The sequence below is a fragment of the Pecten maximus genome, chromosome 11, assembly GCF_902652985.1.
Source record: "Pecten maximus chromosome 11, xPecMax1.1, whole genome shotgun sequence".
Taxonomy (NCBI): domain Eukaryota; kingdom Metazoa; phylum Mollusca; class Bivalvia; order Pectinida; family Pectinidae; genus Pecten; species Pecten maximus.
In genome coordinates, this window is record NC_047025.1 from 2,230,295 (window position 1) to 2,254,711 (window position 24,417).

A 24,417-nucleotide genomic window follows, 5' to 3' on the forward strand; every position below is an offset into this window, starting at 1 on the left:
TGTACACTAAATTATTCACCGTTTCAATGAAGTTTGATATGGTACGTAATGTATTAGTCGTGCATGTGTGTACATAAGTTACTGTAATAGTACTTATTTTGGCGTGCTAATTTTTTTAGCGCAAAACTCAATTAAAACGAAACAATGGATTAATATATCAGCACATCGACAATGTCTGCCATATAAAAACATTGTAGATAAACTACAGTTAGCGTTATCAAAATTTAGCGAAATTATTTTCGGCGCCAAAAACGCTAGAATAAGATTACCGCTAAAATATGTTTATTTACAGTATTGCCGAATATCAAGACTATATTTTGAGAAGTAATAGTATATATATGTTTGCCAAACTTGATGCATGTCGTTTTAAATATCTAGTGTCATACGAAATGCTCAGTATGCAAACGAACTGTACACATTGCCGCGGGTATCTCGGACGAAAGCCATTAATCAAAATTTTAAACTGCAGAACCTCAATATATTATACTCTGATTACTCAAACTCACTCCAGCGATACAGCTATCATTCCCGGTGGTCTGCACGTGCGGATTAAAGATCTCGAAGAACAAAGAAATATATCCTTATGTTACATTTCTTTGTCATCGTGCGACAGGCATTCAGAATTCCGAGACAAAATAAATGTAAATCTCTTCGGTTTTTATAGCGATTGAGTTGGGTATGAGACGGCGAAGATCAATTTCATGTAAAGAAATAATGTTTTAAAAATATCACAATCTCAATTTTGAATTCAAAGAGCGTGATTGAAATGTACAAACATGCTTCCCGATATACAAATATATTACTGTGCATCGCCATGTAACTGTGATTTAAAAAAAAAACCAACATGTACCAGTCAATGATCGTCAGGGTTTAAAATCCGTGCAGGAACAGGGAAAGAATATGCCTACTGTATCTCACTGCATTTAGTAGGAGGTGACAAATTATGGAGGGCCTCTACAAGGTCGTGAGTGGTTTCTTCAATGGTTCTATTCAAAGGACATTTGAGAGCCCGAGAATATTGGTCGAAGAAGGCGACTCAACGTTGCCTTCCCCCCGAAGAATCGAGGAGTTTCGTCCATCTTTTCTATTTGTTTAGGGGACATTGAAGACACCAAACTAGGTTTTCTGATCCCATTGCAATTCTTTGAATCTTTACCTTTTTTTCCCCTTTCCTTTCCTCTATCCTATGTCTTTCTTTCTTTGTTTTTTTTTCTTCTTTCTTTATTTGTGTCTCTTTCGTGTCCGTTTTCATATGACATTGGATGTTACGAAGATGTTAATCCCCTAGAAACAAAACAAACTTTTGCGTTTAAGAAAAACGTGGCGCGAAAAGCAATGAAATGATTATGACATGATAAGTAGATGAATATGACGAAAAACAGAAAATCTGACGCGGAAAGCATATTGATATGAGACGAAAACAAGATTTATTTGACATAAAAAGGAGATAATTCTAGCGCGAAAATCAGATATGAAGTCTATACCAAAAAGGTGTGTTATTGCAATTCAGAACTGACCCAATGACTCGAAACAAGGTCATTTGTGTAATGTTAAATCAACCGATAATCATCCCATTTTTCCTCCATATTTTCATATTTTGTTTTTGGTTATTTCGCAAAACTAATGGATCCAAAACATCATGCGTACAGGCATAGGACAGAAATCTCTCGACGCCATTGCAGTTCCGTAATACTGTACAACGATTCGGGGTCGCGTATACTCTTAAGTGTGGGCGGTTCGACCTCCTGTTAATTGGTAGTCTTGGTATAGTTCGAGTCTTTGGTTACATGTGAATGTCATACCTGTAATCTAGAGCTGTAAATTCTGACTATCGGGTCTCTCGAGAGGACTATAACGTGAACAGTGAAATGGCCATAATTACATATTTTGAGTGACTTCCTCTCAATATTGATGACGGGGGCCGGACAGTTGTTTCACTCATTTAAACATGATATCCATTTGTGTGACATATTGATAGACGATTCGAGATCATGTATATATTACTTATCCGAATGTATATCAGCACGCCCTAGATAAACACACTTCTGAAAACCGCCATGTCTGTTTCATTCTGATAGCGCTGTAGTAATTTTTGATCATCAACTTTTGCAGTCGGCTACTGAAACAGCCATTTGTCCCATGCTTGCTCCCCTGAACAGCCATTCCGGATCTTGGGGCACCAAAGCTATGGTGTGTTCGGAAGCTATACGAAAAAATAATGATGCAACTGTAAGACTCGTTCGGAATACCTCGAATAATTCGTCGGAGTACATATTCGACATTATAGCTCTAGACTTGCAAGCTATTGTGTTTTAAAACATGTGTGCACATTGATATACATACCAAATTAAAACCAAAGATTTTGTCAACGTTAACCTGCTTTTTGGATACATTTAGTGGTAAGCTCTAGTATATCCATGCGATATATATAGCCTTGTTAAGAGTGAAATATGTAGGTAATAAGTTTAAAACATCTGTTTTAGGATATGGTGTACTGAGTACAAGCAAAGTAGATACATCACCTAGTACAAGACATATATTTATGTAAAAATATTCTCCACACACAATAGAGGCAAGTGATACACATTTCCCCAAAGGAAATGACGTCATAATTTAAATTTAAATTAATGAATAAGAAATTTTCTGATAAAAATCACACCATTTCAGTACATTTATTCATAGTTCCTTAGAGCCCATTCATAACACCCCATTCAACTTTTGACCCACGCGTAACCGGAACCTCTCATACTCAATGGAAGGTCCATGAACACCCTTAGATACTGTGAAGGCGTTTATATATTTTCTAATGGAAAAGCAGAAGTTGAGATAATTCGACCATTCTCACAACTAATTATGCGTATTTTATCGCTTTTTCCTGTCTTGGTTATTTCGGCGACTTCCGTGAAGTATATGTGTGTTATGTTAATAAGGTTTAACGACATCCTACTCACTTCAATCCCGTCATCGTGTTTACTTTAGTATTAGGACGACTGCGCGAAAACAATTTATTTACATGTTTGAATGAGTACGCATATGCACTGCACATTAGGTTGAAGCCCGTGACAGAACATGTATCATGCCCAGACCACCCAGGGTACTGTGGCTGATCACGGGCTGTAACCTGTGGGATATCTAATTAGATGAATCATTTTAGTTTTCTTCTGGATTATCTCCCCTTGACACATAATGGTCATTGTTATACTGTTGTGTCTATAAGTATATTCTTATAAATGCTTAATGCCGTAAATGTATATAATAATCTCTTTTCTGAGACGGATCGCATAAATTGAAACATCTTCATGATATGCATATGCAATTATTATCAATACGGTGTATGCATCCTTAATGACACAGGGTCATTAATAATTGATTATGGCGAACTTTTAATTGCAAATCGTCAGTATACAAAAGATATTAAGCTTTCCAGTTACATGTGATATTCTCCCGTTTTACATTTCACGGGTCACGGATCTTTCATAGGTAGTAATTGACAAACACTGTAAAATTCATTCCTCGGCTGACGCATCTTTAAAAACCAATTTATGTCAAACATGGAGTGATACTGTTATAGTAAGTGTGTCAGATGACTCACTATGCGGACCATTAGTCCGCTGGTGTCGGCCCCCGCCGTGAAACTAGGAAATTAATGCGAATATGATGTCACTTCTTCAACGGACATGTTACAACACAACACCTGTACGGAATCTGAATACCAGGTGAAACAACCTTCTCACTTCACACCTGTTGTCATCCATGCTAATTAGGTGAACCCCAGCAACGATTAATTAATCAAATTTTTTGGTACAATATGAATTAAGTGAAACGTCCATGACTCAACTTAATCTCAATACACAGTTGTTTTTTTTTCTCAGCGATGTACAATGTACATCTTTACAATGACGTAGACGGACTAAAATACTCCCCTTCATACCGCGATAATGGCAAGTCATAACAACCGAACATCAACGTAATCATGTTTTTTTTTTTCTTATTTTTCCCCACTGTATTTTGTTTGATAATAATAGTTAGATATTTCCACAAGATGATTTAAATAGCAATCATATATAAACGAGCCGGTCTGTGCTGTCGTGGTCTTGTCCTTGGGCATAACGCTTTACCCTAATTGCTCTGGATGGCATTCGACGAGCTTCCAGTATGTTGTTCAGTGAAGTAGTCACCAACTACTACAATGATACCCCGCCTCGAAATGGCCCTAGTTGTATACGGCGACCCAGTAAACAAACAAACAAACAAACAATAAACAAACAATGTATAAAGACTAATATCTACCTACAGGTTTTGGACCCATGATTAATTGTTAGGGTCCCGATTTCCTCCTTTAAGCGTACGTTTCTATTGTCAAATATTATAAATATGTATAAGATTTCCTTTAACATCTTCAGCAACAAATTAGCTATCCGGCCATCTTTTCTTGTCATTGCATTTGATGTTTCTGACACCGTTACAGGACGCAAACCATTCATGGTGTGGGGTTTGTGTGAGATGTGTCGTTCGCCCATAAAAAGAAACGTCGTTTTTTTTTTTTTTTTTTTAAACTCCATGTGTAATATATTGATATTCTAAACAAAAGACAAAACAAAACAAAAAAAAAACAAACAAAAAAAAAAAAAAAACGAAAGAAATTATATTGACAACTTGTCCTTTCTGTTTAAGTACAAAATTCACGAAAGCATAACTCATAACTTAAATAGCTATTAGCAGATATTTCCACGCTTACATACTCAGCTCGTCAAATGAGTCTCTTGATTAAACAATATATGTCAATCCTGGCTTAACGGCCTTAAATGTTATAAACGAATCTGGCTATTGCCCCAATATGTATGTAAATAATACGAAAGGGAGAACAATAATTTTTATTATTTTCACGAGTATATAGAAAAAGTAAAAAGAGGAATTCGTCCAGATTCACTGATAAGGCTAATTACCTTATAAAGTCGTTGTAGAGTTTACAATAATAACAATTAACTTGGAGTTTTATATACCCCTAAATCACAGCAACACAGTCGTCTAAAAGGTGTTTACAAATTAGTATAGCTGTCTGTCCGGACGTACAATGCATATGATATTCCAAACATTATCGAAATACCGCCTTTATCTTCAACATATCAAGTTATAGAAAAACTACAAGTTCATGTTTCTATGTAAAATCTACAACGACATTAATATCCCTGCCAAGGTCCTTTTTTTGTGTATTAATAATATTTGAAGTACTCACATGGCGTTCAGGTAATGACAAGGCTCAGTCAACGAGGAGTCCGCGAAGGACGACATAGCTAGTTGTCACTCGTCAAATCTCGGCCGATTCCGTACATTTGATGAAGGGTACCGGAATCGGCCGAGGTTGGCCGAATGGGACATACATATATGTATACATTTTGTACATGTATATATGCAGTTTTACAAACGTTATACAAATATTACGTAACTATTACGAATCTAAATATAATTTGTTTTATTGGCGGAGTTTACTATGAACGATTCTTTAAGTTTGTTTGGTAGTAAGCTCAGCATATGGAGGAGATGCTACGCCAGGCGTTAGATAACTACATAAACTATTGAATATTCCACCGATCAAAACGGTTTAATAACCCAACGAGCTTCGAATATCAATAAATTCACATCAATCAAGATAACAGATACTATAATTCGTCCAAATGGACAGCTGTTCTTATATTTTTCATAAAACGGTTAATAGTAGGTTTTCGTTCTTGTGCGAGCTCCGTACCTTTGTATTTCATCTGAGATTTAATCGTCAGTGCGGCGAGTTCAGACTATCTACACCAGAAGTCCTTACAAGCGGTACACCTCTATACTTACCATAATATACACTGGTCGCAGGTTGCCAACTCGTTAAGTACATGTAGAGATAAGTTTTATTAGCTGTTAAGTACTTACTTTAAAACAATACGGAATTGTCTCCTTTTCACTTCAGGCGCGTTCGGTTAGAAATGCAGAAAGATAACGTTTGATTGGTATATATTGGTATCATACTGTGAGCCAAAGAATAAGATTCCATTCAGCTACCAATTTGAATAATCGTGATAATAAAATGTGCTATTGACCTTGAAAAAAAAAAACATACATACTTAGAAAGCAATTTTCTTTTTTGATGTCTCAATAAAGAAGGTATTTGAAAACCTTTTCCTGTATTGCAATACCATTGATTATTATTTTAAGTTACGGTGAAGCGAATTTTTCGCTGCTGAATATATGAAATGAAGCATGCTAGCCTAAGCTTCATATTGTTCCGTTAAGTTGCAAGATATACTTAAGGTGTTCGAATCATAATTGCTCGGGATAAGTTTAAAACATTTTGGCGTACTTATTAACCAATTTGAGTACCCAGATCTTAAAACAGAGAATGTCTTTGTTTGTTTGTATGATGGGTTAATCTCCCCTTTAATCACATGATTCATTTATTGAAATGGGGTCTCCTTGTAGTAGCCGGTGACCACCTTACTGAATATAATACGGGACGCCCGTACAGCAAGCCTAGCAAAGGTTCAAACGACACTATCCATGGTCAATGCTTAAGGATACAACCAGGACAACGCATGTCAGTAATGCTCTCAGCTTCATCAGAAACTCAAACTGCCCAGGACAGGAATCGAACTAAACACCTCTGTTCTTCACCTAAGGTTGCAAACGTTTACGGTGTTTTATTTTCGGGTCCTCGCGTTCGGTTTTTTTTGTTTTGTTTTTTTTTGTTTTTTTTCTTCTTTTTTTTTGACGAACTTTTGCTGTCTAATAAATCAGTTTTCATTGTCTTTCTAGTGAAAGTAGACTGCCCGCCATGAAATCAGTCGCAGAGCTTATATTAGCCGCCCACGTAGTCAATCTGTTTCCCACTGAGCCATCTAAGCATTACGTGTTTTTGCATCATTTGTTTATTCATAATGTAATGTTGATTGTCTCCTGAGTCAGAATGATGAAATTTTCATTTAAACCGCAAAACAGGGCCCCATTTTAAATAGATTAAGAAACTATGAAATTCCCAAAGTACAGTTCTTAAGAGTGTTATTTACAGTACAGCGGTATACGTATGTAAACCTTGCATCATAATAGTCTGTATTGCGCAGCTACCTGTTACAAATAAATTACTCTCCAACTTAAAATGCAGTGTGTCAAACTTTTATATTCAATGCATTATTTGATAAACATATCAGATTTAATTCCCATTGAGAAAAATGGCAGTTGTCCCGCCTGAAAAGTGTCATTAATATCCAAGCTATCGTATGTGATTCCATAGGCTGCTGTGAAGCATATATTTGATTAAGATCGCGCACGCGTGGAGGTGTATTTAAATGAGGTTGTTGATATGAAAACTTCAGATAAGACGTTTTCTTTAATAGGTAAGTTAAGATTGATATCTTAGACTGCAGAATTTATTTTTAGATTTATAACAGCTTAAAGTAATAGAAGAGGAAGAACCATTTACCCACATATAACAGAACGTTGACGTAATGCACCAATCCCCCTCCCCCTTCTCCCCCTTCCCGAGTTGTAAAAACATCTTTATACTGTCACAATTTAGCAGAGAGCCCCGAAAAATGACGTAATCACGCGTTTGTTGGTCGACTGGTGAAATATGCAGAATTGATTTGGAAAAGGAGCCATACATTTTGCTGGCAGTAACTGAAGTGGCGGACAAACGAAGGGGCGTTATATCAGTCGTTTGTCACACAATGATATAACGAAGGTTTTACTTAAGTGCGATCGATATCTAGCAATCGGTTGTATTTACTCGATCGCCTGTCCCGGGATAGGATCATAGTTTAAATACACCTCTCACATCCGGCTTGTATTTGTTTTCATAGTGAGCTAATTTCACAACAGGCGTGATAAAAAGACTTTGCAAAGCCATTCGATTCAATTTGTAGATATGTACTGAAGATAGATGTGTTCTGTTAATTATTTTTTTAAATCTAAACAAAAAACAAAACAAAATGAACAAACAAACAAACAAACAAGCAAACATGTCTATCATATATATATATGAATATTCGATCTTGACATATAACTAAATTGTATGATTAGCGCGATGACGTCAGATTCCTTATGGATACTCAAATGTGATTCATGGCCGGCAAAAAGATATTATGACAAAAGATTAAAAATCAGATACAATAAGGCTGTTGTGTATTTTATAATAATACCTTAATTTACATACTTAACACTAATATAACATGACTGTTTCTAACCTAGTACTGTACTACATTGGGTGGTCGGGTGTCACAGTGGTAACGCACTTGCCTTTCACCTAGTCGGTCGAGGTTTTATTCCCCGATCGGACGTGAAAAAGTATTGAGTTGTCTGTCCGACCACGTGGGTTTTCCCCGGGTACTCCGGTTTCCTCCCACAGTAAGACCTCTCGCGCGCTTATATTCCAATGAAGAGTCATTAATATAAGTTGATATATAGAGGATATCTAACAGTGCCTTCAGTAATACCAAATATATTTCACGAGTGGGGCTAATATTTTGATATTTTTCACGAGTGCGCAGCACGAGTGAAAAATATCAAAATATAACCACACGAGTGAAATATATTTGGTATTACTGAAGACACTGTTAGATATTCTGTTTATTACATTTTTTATCAACAAAAAACCTACCCCGTATGCTAACTAGGCCTACAGCGATAATTTGTAAACAAAAACAGTAGTTCCCCCTGTCCAGGTGCTGACATATATGTCGGGCTTTCTGATTGGTCAATTATTTTGGTATTTTGTAATCATTAATTTGATTGGTCAAATCAGCAAAAATATCATATTTTTCACTAGTAAAAAATATCACTTTTATAGAATGAATAATTTTTGATATTTCACTGGCAAAAATGTAATAAATAGAGGATATCTAAAGGTGCCTTCAGTAATACCAAATATATTTCACGAGTGGGTAGCACGAGTGAAAAATATCAAAATGTTAGCCACACGAGTGAAATTTATTTCTGAAGATACTGCTGGATAATCTGTTTATTTCATTTCATTAGCAAAACCTACCCTGGCAGCTTTAAAGTTCTCCCATTGTTGTTTGTAAGCAGTGCTGTGATTGGTCAAATCAGAAAAAGTGATATTTTTCACTAGTGTTACATAAAACACTAAATTTTGAGTTTACATTTACATACATTTACACTATTACAACCCTCAGAAAAATTGGACTTCTATTTGTATCTCCTATATTAAAAGTTTCCGTCTCTATATTTTGTATGTAACGTTCGGCCTGAGAAGTGATCATAATACAGACACTCCTATTATGTCTGCAATTTACACTATACTTGTGTTAATTATATATTTAAATACCCCGGATGTCATTTTATATATTTTTGTGACAATTAGTTTATACGTTCTCAGCAATGCAGCATCTTACAAAAGCCTCGCACAGATTTATTACTGAATTGAAGTTTGGCCTCACGACCCTTCACTTCCTCCAACCGCAAAATACATTTATACTCACGTACGGATTTTCGTGTTTGCAATCGAGATTTCCTTTTTTATTTTCAATGCACATTCTTTTTTTCCTTCTTTTTCCCCCTTTTTTCACTCGAGGTCAAAAAAAAAAATCTTTTCAGTTTTTCAGACTCAACATACTCAAGTGCGGTTTTGTGTTTGCAATCGAGATTTCCTTATTTATTTTCAATGTACATTCTCCACCCCCCCCCCCCCCCCCCCCCTTTTTTTTTACCCTTTTTTTCACCCGAGGTCAAAAGAAAAACCTTTTTAGTTTTTCAGACTAAACATACTCACGTGCGGTTTTGTGTTTGCAATCGAGATTTCCTTATTTATTTTCAATGTACATTCTCTCCCCCCCCCCCTTTTATTCCCTTTTTTTTCACTCGAGGTCAAAAGAAAAACCTTTTTAGTTTTTCAGACTTCTTTCTTTCTTTCTTTCTTTCTTTCTTTCTTTCTTTCTTTCACTCAAGGTCAAAAATTCTGTTAAGTATTACAGACTCAACATGACAAACCCCTTTTCTAAATAGACCAAATCGACTTTATATCATACTTAGATAATGCATCTGCGGCAAACATTAAAACTAATATCAATGATATCAATGCGCATTCTTACAATACCGTGACCATTGTAACTTGGCCTGTGCACAAATAAAACTGTTTCAATGTGTTTTCTTCTCACGTTCACAGCGACACCGACACTGCTCCTGTAGAGTTTGACATAGTATCACTTTCTTTACACGATCTTTCTTTCTGTTTTTTTTCTTTTCTAGCCAGAATCTAGCATCTATCGCATCACTAAAAGTGCACCGTCCTGATCCAGTGTGCCAGTTTCGGTGAGCCAGACAGGCCTTGAAATTCATCGGATGAATTGATAGGCTGATATCGAATCGGAATTAGGATAAATTGAAAGTGCGGGTTAAGAAAACATGCTGCAGGCTGCACGAAGTTAAATTTTCGTTATTTTTCATCGACTTACCATTCAATTTCAAAAATAAATAAATAAATAAATAAATAAATAAATAAAAAATAAATAAAACGATTAACAAAATACTTATGCCAATAATAATGTATTACGAAGTGCTGTACTAGCAGGAAATTAGATATTCAGTCTTAATGTAAATGTCATCCGAAATGGACCTCAATTCTAATATAACGAATTTGGCATCAAATTTAATATCATAGAAATAATATTGATTTATTAATGTATTATACCAATTTGCCGATGAAGCATCATCAATGATATATTAGAGTTATTGCCCTTTGTTTCACTCTGTCAGTACGATAGAGCAGCGACGGCTTGAGAGCCGTTGGTGACCGCAATTACAGACACGGAGAGTTTCTTAATCCACTAATACAAATAGCCCGTTTTAACCGGAGCTGTAATAAAAAATATCACCAAAACAGTCTTGTGCATGATTGCTTTCAGGGAGTGTTCTTTTGACAAATTAAGACATTAAAGAGTGATTAATTTATAAGTTCATATAACTTGTTTTGCAAATGTTGTAAAATAAATAGATAATAAAAATAAGAAATAAAATAAAAAATAAAAAAATAAACCCATAACGGGATTTGAAGTGTCCGTGGGATGAAATTGTTAATGCTGCCTTAATGCTTAATTTGTAAGAAGGAGGACATCTGTCCGGGGACGTGGCATGCTGTTTAAAGTGTCCAGTATCGCGGGAGTCCGTCGAAGCGTCCGGACTTACAGCTACCAGATCCTGATCTTTACTACTTTGACGGCACACAGTTATAACCGTCAACCTAGCATTTATGCAAGTTTTGCCCTGGTTCTGAAGAGTGGAGGAAAAATACCCACTTATCGAAATCCCATCAACAACATATTATTTTGACTTGGCCTAAACTAATGCGTTTCCAACCGATGCATAGTAAACGCAATGTAACATTTTGACGTGACGTGAAATTCTATAGACAGCTAAAGTTACTTTGTCTACAAGACGCTTGTAAGCTACGTGTATATGTATAGAATGGGTGGGTCTCTAAAACTGTAACAGTAGGCGCCATGTACACCCGTGTGACAAATTTACGACGCGAAAAAACTTTATTCTGGTGAGATATTGCCCTGGTACTGATCAGCAGTTCCAATGATAACATACAGAAGTTCCGGGGCGATGAAATATAGGTATAGGGCGATTAATGAGAGACCATGTTTTACTAGAGAGATACTAAGTCCGGGACGAGTAAAATTAATGTCTTGTGACGACGCGTGTCTGTCATGTTCATTCTTCTGGCTCGAAATATTCGATCAATAAAAATTCACAAATAAATTCTCGATTTGTCCTAAACTAGTGGCAAAATGATTATGTTTTCAATTTTATGGAATAATCTTGTAAGGCAATTGTTCCGTTGTTTGATGATTGTGGACACTGGTCAGTCAAACTTACCGTTTATCGTAAGAAACCTAAAGAAGTTATCTCCTCCAAATCAGATACAATGATCACAGTACGAGTTCCCAATCAGAGGAAACTTACCGAAGGTAAACATCCAATCAGAATACAACTATCGCAGCAGGAGTATCCAATCAGAGGTAGGCTAACAAAGGAGAAACATCCAATCAGAATACAACTATCGCAGGAGGAGTATCCAATCAAAGTAACCTACCGTAGGTAAGCATCCAATCAGAATACAACTACTACAGCAGGAGTATCCTATTGAAGTAACCTACCATCTTATTCTCCTCAATTTGAGTAAGATGTAAGATGTCTCAACCAGTTCAAGGTATCCCGGCATGCCATAATTTTCTATTACTGTTCATGGTATTATTTTAAACCCTGAAGAATCTAAAGCCCCCCAAGGGATAAGTCTGAATTTACAACTGTAGGTCCTGTCTAACAAGTCCGCCTTTTCGGGGATGACACCATTTCCTACCTTGCCGTCAATTTCTACAGCGATGCCCTAAATTTACAGGCAGATTTATACCTACTTGGGCAGTGGGAGTAAAAGGTGTAATGTCAAGTCGGTCATCCGAAATATGTCTCCTATCAAATTCCAGTACACACTACATGATATCCAACTCCGACATGGAGATGATGTCAATCACCTCGGCTAAATCTAAAGTGGGATGGATACCCATATAGGAAAGATCTGTTATAAAGCTAATTCCATCGTAGGTTCCTACGTAGAAACTTGTGAATACAATACATCTCTCAAGGAAAATGTTTACAAAGCATCTGTAAGACCCTTGAATATATGCTTGTCAGTATGGAATCTTTTCACCACGAACGACATCCAACAGGTAAAAATGATTCAGGGCAGAGCCACTCGCTTTGTCAGTAACAGGTATCGCGAATTGTCCGGTGTTGGCGACATGCTGAACAAACTAGACTGGTCGAGTTTGGAGAAGAAACGAAAGGATTTACGCCTAACAACAAAATAACACATCATCAAACGGCCGTGTCAATAAATCACATTCGAATATCACGTCTCTCTAGGCATATTCAACCTTTCGTGTACATCTTTGCAAAAATCTAAATGTTCCAATCATAATTCAGCTACCACAGAACGATCCAATCAATAGGAACCTACTACAAAGAAACATCCAATCAGAATACAACTTTCACTCCATGAATACACATAAAAGATAACAGTGTAGATGATGATCCATATTCTCTTTCATGCTCACTACAGGCCAATTAGGCCTTAGCTAGAGACGAGATACAAGAAATCCCTCGAGTACTACAATGTACTATGCCAATAATATAATCTCCGTATCGGCCCGGACAGTACCCACAATGTACCAGTATTCTTCCTAAACGTGACGGAAGTGATGAAGCAAAGGATGACAAATTTACGTCAATATTTTTTCCAAATGCATGCCGCCGTTTTTCCTTTTTTTTTTTTTTTGGACAAAATAAAAAGCTGGAAAAAGTTCGTGTCCATGTAGAGTTGGTCAGGGCACGAGTCATAAAGTTGTCTTCCTTCGTCATTTGTGTTACTACACATGTATGTGTTATATCTAAACAAAAAACCTTACGACAAACTTTTAAGCGCTTTCACAACAATAGCATTAGTTTGTCGTTATTTTTTTTTATTTTTAGACTGCTTTATATAGTGACCGGTCGCTATAGGATTGTTCAGGACAATCGAGATTGAACACATACTAGAAACTTTTAGTCTGTTGTATAGGTCTCTACTGGTGCTAGGAGACAGAGTTCAAGGCAATCATATTTATCAGCTGCATCATACTTTTGTTTCTTTTATCTACGACGTTAAAGTGGACATTTATGGATATTTCAGCAATCATGACAGATTAATGTCATTTACGTTATAGTACAGATGTTTTCAAATTTCGTTCCTTTCATATCCAAATGTATTCGAAACAGCATTTTTACTTAAATATGTAAAATGGAAATTTTGATTCCCTTGTTCATATGATAACGACAGTAGCAAAATCAGTTTGAAAATTTCTCAATCTTGAATAAGGAAATACTAAGTATGGAATATGTAGCACCCCTCCTCCCTCCCCCTCCCCCTCCCATCCCACTCCCCTCCTCCCTCCCCCTCCCAAATCCCAACTCAAAACCCGAAACACACGTTTTCCCCATTTTCTTTTTCCTTTGATAGGATATGTATTTCTATGAGCCAGTTATCAACGTCCGAATATATTGTGATATTCTTTTGATTGACAGGTTGTGACGCCCACGTGGTGTGAATTATCGGGTGACGAGATCTATATAGACACTCAACATTCCATAAATGAAGGTAAGATTCATTTCCTCCTTTGATACTTCCGGTGTGGGTGGGGAACTAGAAGTTTATTTGTGAGTATGTCACACCTACAATTAGGAAATATCATGTACATGTACGTAAATATACCTTTATCTTCACGTGTGTTGCATTGTCTCTAGATTAAGCTCACAAAAACATAATATACGTAATTATCAATGCTTACGTGTAGTGATTCGGATTTTGTAGGGACATCTTTGACGTACGTAAACAGAACTACTTGTCTAAAAACACCACAACCAGATCAACCACTAAACGTGTTGACACTATCAACCAATCAGCGCGTTTAACAATTGGCCAATCAGCATGTATTATTAATGCAAATTAATTGACTCACCGGAATTCCAATTGCATGAAAGTAAGGGACTTTATTTTAATCCATACAAAGTATGTTTGTACGATTAACCGACTTACTAGCAGTACGGACTTAGTTAAAATAAATGTCCGCGCTGGCGGCTTTACCCTTTGCTGGGTTCATCAAGTATAATTGGATTTAACTTTGTTATAATTTATATATATATATAGCGGTTGGATATCACATTTATGTTAACCATGCATTTATTGAGCAATACATATGAATATATGCTATAAGTTGCAAAAGCGATATAAAGTTATCAATTTCACGTGGATACGAACTTTTTTCGTACTATATGCGCTTTATATACACTGAAACGTACATGTAACCTATTTTTGACACATGACATTAAAGTCGACATGTGGCCGGCGTGTCATTTATAAGATTATAAAAATTCCTGTATTGTTCCGTAAACATTCGTAACATATCTATACATAGCGAATTGTAAGATCCTACAGAAATATCCCAAGGGAAAAAAAAAGGAAAGAAACATCTTCAGAGGCACTGAGTTATAAATATAGAACGCGACGGTTTATATTTTTTACAGAGAGGGGAAGTTTAAATGCAGGCAAATATTGTATTTTGTTTCTATTGAACAATTGTTTGCAGACAAGTGTAAACAAATAAGAATAGCAGTTTAGCAAGTATTGTGCAACACCCTAAAATGACAATAAATATGTAAAGTTAAATGTTTATTGTTTGGTTTGCTTTCTGTTTAACGACCTTTCAACAGCTATGGTCATTTGAAGACGCTCTCCCCTTTGTGTCAGATGCATGATTGTGGTGAATAGGTTCCTGTTTTGAGAGGCTGTGGTATGTCTGTGTTTTGGGAGGCTGTGGTATGTATGTGTTTTGGAGGGCTGTGGTATGTTTGTGTTTTGGGAGATTGTGGTATGTCTGTGTTTTGGGAGGCTGGGGTATGTCCATGTTTTGGGAGGCTGGGGTATGTCTGTGTTTTGGGAGACTGTGGTATGTCTGTGTTTTGGGAGGCTGTGGTATTTTGTGTTTTGGGAGGCTGTGGTATGTATGTGTTTTGGGAGGCTGTGGTATGTATGTGTTTTGGGAGGCTGGGGTATGTCCGTGTTTTGGGAGGCTGGGGTATGTCCATTATTTGAGAGGCTGGGGTATGTCCGTGTTTTGGGAGACTGTGGTATATCTGTGTTTTGGGAGGCTGTGGTATGTCTGTGTTTTGGGAGGCTGTGGTATGTTTTGGGAGGCTGTGGTATGTTTTGGGAGGCTGTGGTATGTCCATGTTTTGGGAGGCTGTGGTATGTCCATGTTTTGAGAGGCTGTGGTATGTCCATGTTTTGGGAGGCTGTGGTATGTCCATGTTTTGGGAGGCTGTGGTATGTCCATGTTTTGGGAGGCTGTGGTATGTCCATGTTTTGGGAGGCTGTGGTATGTCCATGTTTTGAGAGGCTGTGGTATGTCCATGTTTTGGGAGACTGTGGTATGTCTGTGTTTTGGGAGGCTGGGGTATGTTTGTGTTTTGGGAGGCTGTGGTATGTCTGTGTTTTGGGAGGCTGTGGTATGTCCATGTTTTGGGAGGCTGGGGTATGTCCATGTGTTGAGAGGCTGTGGTATGTATGTGTTTTGGGAGACTGTGGTATGTTTGTGTTTTGGGAGGCTGTGGTATGTCTGTGTTTTGGGAGGCTGTGGTATGTTTGTGTTTTGGGAGACTGGGGTATGTTTGTATTTTGGGAGACTGGGGTATGTCTGTGTTTTGGGAGGCTGTGGTATGTTTGTGTTTTGGGAGACTGGGGTATGTCTGTGTTTTGGGAGGCTGGGGTATGTTTGTGTTTTGGGAGGCTGTGGTATGTTTGTGTTTTGGGAGACTGGGGTATGTCTTTGTTTTTGGAGACTGTGGTATGTTCATGTTTGTCTCCTTACGATGCCGTGAATCTGATGAATGTTGATCTTATATATATACAAAGATGATGTGGGAATTGTGTTAAGCATTATATACATTTACCTTATTATGAATTTCAATCTGTAAAGGTGTATTAGTTACAACTTTATTTTTACACTTTTTAGATTAATAAGCTTAACGACCAGGGTCATATATTGACATGCTGGTAACCGTGACATCAGAAATTTCAGTCGCCTGTCCTCATCAAAAAACCAACTCCATCCCTCACCCCACAATACGAAGATCTGCGACATTGTTGTGTTGTATTCATCAATAACTGTGGTTTCAAACATACAATCAAATCGAATGCACCTACATATCAAATCAAGTGTACTTAAACATCAAATCGAATGCACCTAAAAACCTACGGGAGTGATTATTGTTTGGCTTGGTTTCACTTTTAAGTCTTTAAACCATATCGAGTGTTGAACATTTGTCCAAGTCCAAGGTTAAACCCACACTGACGTATGAAGTTATTATACAAACATAGGTAATATTAACTACTCACTTCAAAAATCGGATGGGAAACCGGATCTTCTATGGCGTTCATACCTGTCAATCATCATAGACTTGTAACAAGTGTTAGCTTCCCAAATACTAAAAAGGGGGTCCCAAACAGCATTATTTATTAGTTAGCAGTTAAAGTTTAAGATAGACAGGTTTCTAGAAATTCGCGTAGTTAGGCTGAACATTTATTTATGAGAGATATAATTGCTTTCACGAGCAGTCAGATGGTCTCATACGCATGTCTCTCGGATTTTATCGATTTCCGACCATAACCAAACAACAACGCCACCGTGCGTTGAATAGCAGAACAATGTCCGACAATCCTGTATTGACATTCGGATCTCTCTGATTTTATCGATCACATTTCATTCCTAATTAAGTTCCCAAATTGTACACCTTTTAAAAGAGAACGAAAAACATATATTGTCGAATAAGTAATATTGTATTATTGTACATATATTGTAACTGTACATGCACTTTGAATATGAAAGATGTATAAATATATTCCCCTCCTTTCATTCAGAGCAGAAGTTCATTGTATCCAACTTACTTATGAGTCACCTGTCGTATTAAACCTTATAGGTAAGATATATCACCCCCCTCCTCCCCCACAGATATATCACCCCCCTCCCCCCACAGATATATCACCCCCCCCCCCCCTCCTCCCCCACAGATATATCACCCCCCTCCTCCCCCACCTTACAATCAGTGCAGAAGAATTATCCAACTTACTGATGAGTCACCTGGCCTACAAAACATTAAGTCGTATTTGCGTCTCCTGTAATAATTTGATTTAAACTTGATAATTCATTTTAACTAATACGGTTGTCTTCAGTACAGGTATAAAAATCTATCTAGCACATTAACAGTAACTCAGTGAGTGGATCTTTGATCAGATATGTACAACATTACCTTAACGGGTTCTGTTTTCGCGCTATTTACCTCTGTGATATAAAATGTAAATCGACATGACGGAAATGTCCTTCTTCTTACTCACGTATCTTGCATATTGTGTGATTTCCTGGCCATCTTGTATGTAAGATGTATTTTCAAGACGTTTCAAACGACTTACAAGGAACCCGGAATTAAAAACTGTCGTTATAGGAAATATTGCCATGTTTGAACTTGATCATAGGATCAATGAAAGAACAGTTATATCCCAATATATAAATCAGAAACATAGTATTCAGTTTTTATATAATTTATATATATATATATATATATATATATATATATTTGTGTGTGTGTTTTGTTGTTTGTTTTTTGTTGTTTGTTTTGTTTTTGTTTTTGGGAGAGGGGGGTCTCAGAGACGCATTCCGCTTTGTAGATTACATAAAATACATTTCCGGATATCGGGGACGAAATCTGCTTTGTAGAATACATAAAATACATTTCCGGATATCGGTTACGCAATCTGCTTTGTAGAATACATAAAATACATTTCCGGATATCGGGGACGAAATCTGCTTTGTAGAATAGAAACACTACATTTCCGGAACTTGCAGTCCTATTTTGCTTTGTAGAATATCTTAAGACCTGGCCGTTTTCGTTTTTGTGTTCCTAACATTTTGACTATTTTTACCAGCATTGTTTGTTTATAATTAGGTATACATGTGATTGACATAATGATAATTTAATTGACAAAGACAAGTCCCGTATTAATATACGAAAGCCCACCAAGATATGCCTGTTATGTTACACAAACAAACTCATGCTTTGTTTCATCAACTGTGACGTCACCAGCTCGGGATGTTGGAGTAATTTAAATATAGATATTGTTTAGGTACATTGTAACCAAAATACTGACGTACATCTAATTTTAACTGTGAGGATATCCCCTCAACACCAATGTGTTGATTTAGAACGTGATACAGATTTCTGCTCCAGCGGTCTAATTGTCCAAACTTAGCCTCTAGCTGTTCGAATTCAGTCGGTCACTACTTGCTTGACCGTAGTGTTGACCACAGAGGAAAACATTGATAAAATATGTACTAGGGTTTCAAATTAAAAAAAGTCGGCGTTCTAATGAAAATAACATTTCCGCGACTTGTTCCTAATTTTGTGTCAGTCATCTCGAAAATCGTTCTGATAAACATGGCTTCCCTGAAATATTTTGATTTATAAAGACGGACCTACTCCATGTGCGATATGCATATGTGAAGTGTATGTGTGTGGTTATGGAGGCCGCTGTACAACGCAAAAGTGATGTCGACTTAACAAGCACACGTATAACGCTATCTCACTGAAACACACAGACCTACTGCCGAAGACTGATGGATTATGTTTTTTACACCATCGACTTTAAGTCCATGTGCGTTCCGAAAGCCAGACTACCAAAGATCAGTATGGTGAGATATCTCATATGTAGCTCAAAACGACCTACTTTATTTTACGTCCGTAATTAAAATGCATGATCATGAAGACGTGCTGACGTACTAGGGATAAGGAGCGGTGCTGAATCGTAAATATCTCTGCGGTTTATGGCCGTTTCAGGTGGCTTCCGAATAAATTCGAATTGTAACAAACTAATTTAAAATTCAGCGTTTACGATAAACCTAGCTTTCTCCCTATACTGCATGACATCCACTAGCCCGAGTTTCCTCTGGACCTGATACCAGGCTTGGACATTCTGACAGACACAATCAACCTAAACGTAAAGCTATTTCATTCAAGAACGTCAACCGTCCATGCCCTTGCATGCTTACCTGCCGCAAGCACGATTTTCGTTTTATACATTATATTATATTATTATTATAGAGAAGGAATTAAAATAGGTAGCGTTTTATCGATAAGTTGAGTGAACGCGAGTTACTATGTGATTTTGAGAGAATTTTCTGGTGTTTTAGGTCCAAAGGATCTATATCTAATATCATTTAAAGGAGACATGTTTCATGAAATTCATGAAAGTATAAAAGACGGATTTGTCTCATATGATCAGTACTTTAATATGAGTCAGAAACATACACACGTAACTTTCATAGTATATCTATACTTACTCTAGGCTAAACGGCACCAGGTACATGTACACAGAATCATTTATACAATCTATTTGTGAATGAGTCCAATAGATGAATGATAGTTATTTAGTGGTTTACATAACATCACAAATGTAACCTTTTAATGAAACTCCAAGAGAGCAGCTCCTACCCGTACAATAGCCACAGTCATATATATGTTAAACAGCCTAGCCCATACGCACCCTTTGATCGTTCCCGAATTGAAAATACAATTTATTTTATTCATTACGAAGATTAGGAAATGTTGAATAGGGTTTTTGTGCGATACACTTTGCATCTTGTGTGGTTTTAAAACCATGTCATAAAGGTGATTTGCATTAAGTCGAATAGAGCTAACAAGAGATCAAACAGATTTTACCTGTTTGAAAATTACCTGTCCATGTTCGTACAATAGGTCAAAACGAATTCTGTTTAAGATATAAAGTAAAGCCTACATTCTCATTGTGTGCTTCTGTTTGTAAAGTCTATAGGAGTAAGTAATTTCTTTTTTACGTCTTTTATGAAAATAAATATTTAATCTTGTGCGTACGGATACGATTATTTACAATGCAAGATTTTAACGAGTTCATTTGGGGTGACTAATGTCGGGAATGACCTTATGATACCAGAAACATGACGTGTTCACAGTAAAACTGGGGCTTGTTCACAGTTATAATATAACACGTGGGACTTGTTCATGCTTACCGTCGAGGACTGGTTCACAATTACCACCGAGGCCTGGTTCACATTTACCTTCGAGGCCTGGTTCACAATTACCACCGAGACCTGGTTCACATTTACCACCGTGGACTGGTTCACAATTACCCCCGAGGCCTGGTTCACATTTACCACCGAGGCCTGGTTCACATTTACCATCGAGGCCTGGTTCACATTGACCACCGCGATCAGGTTCCCATTTACCACCGAGGCCTGGTTCACATTTACCATCGAGGCCTGGTTCACAATTACCACCGTGGACTGGTTCACAATTACCCCCGAGGCCTGGTTCACAATTACCATCGAGGCCTGGTTCACAATTACCACCGTGGACTGGTTCACAATTACCCCCGAGGCCTGGTTCACAATTACCTCCGAGGCCTGGTTCACATTTACCATCGAGGCCTGGTTCACAATTACCACCGTGGACTGGTTCACAATTACCCCCGAGGCCTGGTTCACATTTACCACCGAGGCCTGGTTCACATTTACCATCGAGGCCTGGTTCACAATTACCCTCGAGGCCTGGTTCACATTTACCATCGAGGCCTGGTTCACAATTACCACCGTGGACTGGTTCACATTTACCACCGCGAACAGGTTCCCATTTTCAGCCGAGGACTTGTTCACATTTACCATCGAGGACTGGTTCACATTTACCATCGAGGACTGGTTCACATTTACCATCGAGGACTTGTTCACATTTACCATCGAGGACTGGTTCACATTTACCATCGAGGACTGGTTCACATTTACAACCGATGACTGGTTCACATTTACAACCGATGACTGGTTCACATTTACAACCGATAACTGGTTCACATTTACAACCGATGACTGGTTCGCAGTTACCACCGAGGACTGGTTCATAGTTTCCATTTTGGATTTGTTCAGTAATATCACACAAGGGGCATCATAGTTACAATGTATACTTGGGACTTGTTCATAGTTACCACCGAAGACTGGTTCAAAGTTAAAATTGGGGACTTGTTCATAGTTATTACAGGGGAGACTTTTTCATAGCTACAACGGGGACTTGTTCAAAATTGCCTTGGGGATTAGTTCACGTTTCAGCTGTTCAGCGTTTTATATCACTTCCGTACAATACTTCATAAAAAGAAATCAAAACACAAGCTGATTTTTCAGAGATATGTCTAAAATGTCTTTGTAATGTGATACAACAACTCATTTGTATGTTTTGACATTGATGGAACTCTCGCGAGATTTGATGATAGGAAATTTCAAAGACGCGCGCGCAGAGGTAAACTGGTATCAGACGCGACAAATATTGAAAAGCCTGAGATATGGCTTCCGAGAAACCGGAAATTAGAAAGGTCAATTTTCGGTCTTTTGTTTTCAATAAATGCAAACATTTTTAACATTAGAAACAATAATAACAACATTCTTTAAACTGGTATGGCTGCTTAGCAAGAACAATCTAAGAAGCTTTGTTGAAGAATTTAGCTAAAGAGGGACGTGAAGACATCTTCAAATGATTTGCGGTTAGAAAGAGCTACAGGTATTGTCCGCGATGAAAAGACGATCTCGTCCAAACATGGAAATACAATTTAGCGATACGTGAATTTTAATAGCTGTTCTCCGCCCAACATCTTCCGAGTCGATGAATCCAGTCATTGAAGAGTAACTCAGCCTGCGGCTGATTGTGAAGTTTGTCTTCTGAATGGGTATATTTTCTTTCGGTTGGTCATTAGCAAACCATTGCCTTACAATTCTTGAATGGTGTGCTATTGGGATTCAACGGGAAACATATATGTTCGTACTTGAAGGCATGAACGATAACAATTTAAACTGATGCACAAGTCTTTGTAAGGTTTACATGGTGGCTGGTTTATACACCGGGAAAACTCATCATTGGTGAATTGATGCTCGATGTCAAGTTGGTTCAAATGTACAATCGAAAACGTTTTCATATGAAATGGATATTTGATTACCCAACACTCAAATATAGATAACACATTTCGTCTTAGAATAGTGTGAACTTGAAGAAGAACATGACCATCAAGCTAAGTGCATACATATTAAGAGAACGTCTATAAAATTACGTTCAATGAGATGGAGATGACATTGAAAGTCAGGGTTTGAAGATGCTAAGGACAAAAAAAGTGAGAGAGAGAGAGAGAGAAAAAAAAAGAAGAACATTTTGGAACTACGTAGGCATAATGCTATAATTGTTTGACAAATAAAACCCCTAAATACAGATCCACAGTATAACATTAAAATAGGTGCAGACTCAATCGGACTAGTCGTAGGAAAACGACCAAGTGACCTTTTTCAGGACATATCGTCATTGCATGTTGGTTCAAAAATTTTAATCCAAAATCAGTCGATAACTGTGAAATTGGACTGAGAATAGTAGCCATACATGTAAGCCATCACCAACGCAGCGCTCAGAAGTCAACGTTGATGTCGGTGAAACACTGACTCGGAAATAAGATTATTCATGCATCGGTGTCAGCAAGTTGGGATCAATGTTTAAGAAATGAGCAGCATGAGGCCAGAGAGAATTCAGGTGGCCAAAGATGAGTAGAAAAGTCGAAATCAATATATATAGACCAAAATTGAAGCAACTGTCAGTGAAAGAACTTGAAGTCATGGCGTTCATTGTGTAGAGAAGTAAAATGGTTGATGAAAAGAGAACTTGGTTTGGTTTGGTTTGTTTAACGTCCTATTAACAGCCAGGGTCATTTAAAGACGTGCCAGGTTTTGGAGGTGGAGGAAAGCCGGAGGACCGGCCTACGGTCAGTACCTGGCAACTGCCCCACATGGGTTTCGAACTCGCAACCCAGAGGTGGAGGGCTAGTGACAAAGTGTCGGGACACCTTAACCACTCAGCCACCGCGGCCCCTGAAAAAGAGAACAAGCAGATCAAACAACTAAGAGGCGAGAAGAGAAGTGTATACACCAAGTCCAGAAGACACGCAATATATGGGAAAACCGGGACTGCAATATCTCAAAGAAGGATGACTTCGGCTAAAAGGTATGCTGAATACACAGTGAATGGAGTAAAAAAGAGAAATTCGCAGGCAGGAAAGATCAACATAGTCTGCTGTCAGAGGATACCTCCACAAGGTTTGGAGTTCCAGGGAGGAAATCAAGAAACAGTTTAGATGAGTAAATTCTGTTAAAAAAACTGGACTAATATGATGATATCACGTGACATTTACTACTAGTGCCATGCGGCATCTTATTCGGATAAAGCGTCAATAGTATAATACATCATATTACTATACAGGGCAGACTTGGAGCCAGGGCAGAAACGAAAACAACTAAGGCCTAAAACTGCCAAGATGACAACTCATACACAAAATGAGGAAGGAAGAGGTCAGTTATAGCAGAATGTGTGAGAAACCAGAAGCAGTTTCGGTTCCAAAGGAGGCAGGTTAGGGAGCGAGTAGACTGAGATGCATAACAAACATGTGTGATGGGCGACTTGACATTAGATATAGACAATTCACCAAGGAGAAAATTTCAACAGAACAGAAGATGAAAAAGAAAGATGGCAACGTAAAGGGAAACATGGAAGATGGAATATTACACATAAAGAAGTATTTGCATAGCTATAAGTATATATATTAATAATTCAGGGGGAATAAAATATTTGTCAAAAAAAGTATTTGCAGTACAGCCTGTACATTTTCGCTTACAAGGTCAACGTTGTTACATTTTCTGATTTGCCTATTGCAATAGCTTTCACCAC

At 37.6% G+C, this 24,417-nt stretch overlaps 1 protein-coding gene across 3 annotated transcripts in view; it reads left to right on the top strand.

The window, feature by feature from the left end:
* The window catches only part of LOC117337745 (A disintegrin and metalloproteinase with thrombospondin motifs 18-like), a 78,934-nt gene that overhangs the window by 24,305 nt on the left and 30,212 nt on the right, over nt 1–24,417 (top strand). For all 3 annotated transcript variants that reach the window (XM_033898852.1, XM_033898850.1, XM_033898851.1), the window contains exon 2: nt 14,119–14,191. In XM_033898852.1, the coding sequence (XP_033754743.1) occupies nt 14,119–14,191 (73 nt within the window). The remainder of the gene's footprint in view (nt 1–14,118; nt 14,192–24,417) is intronic.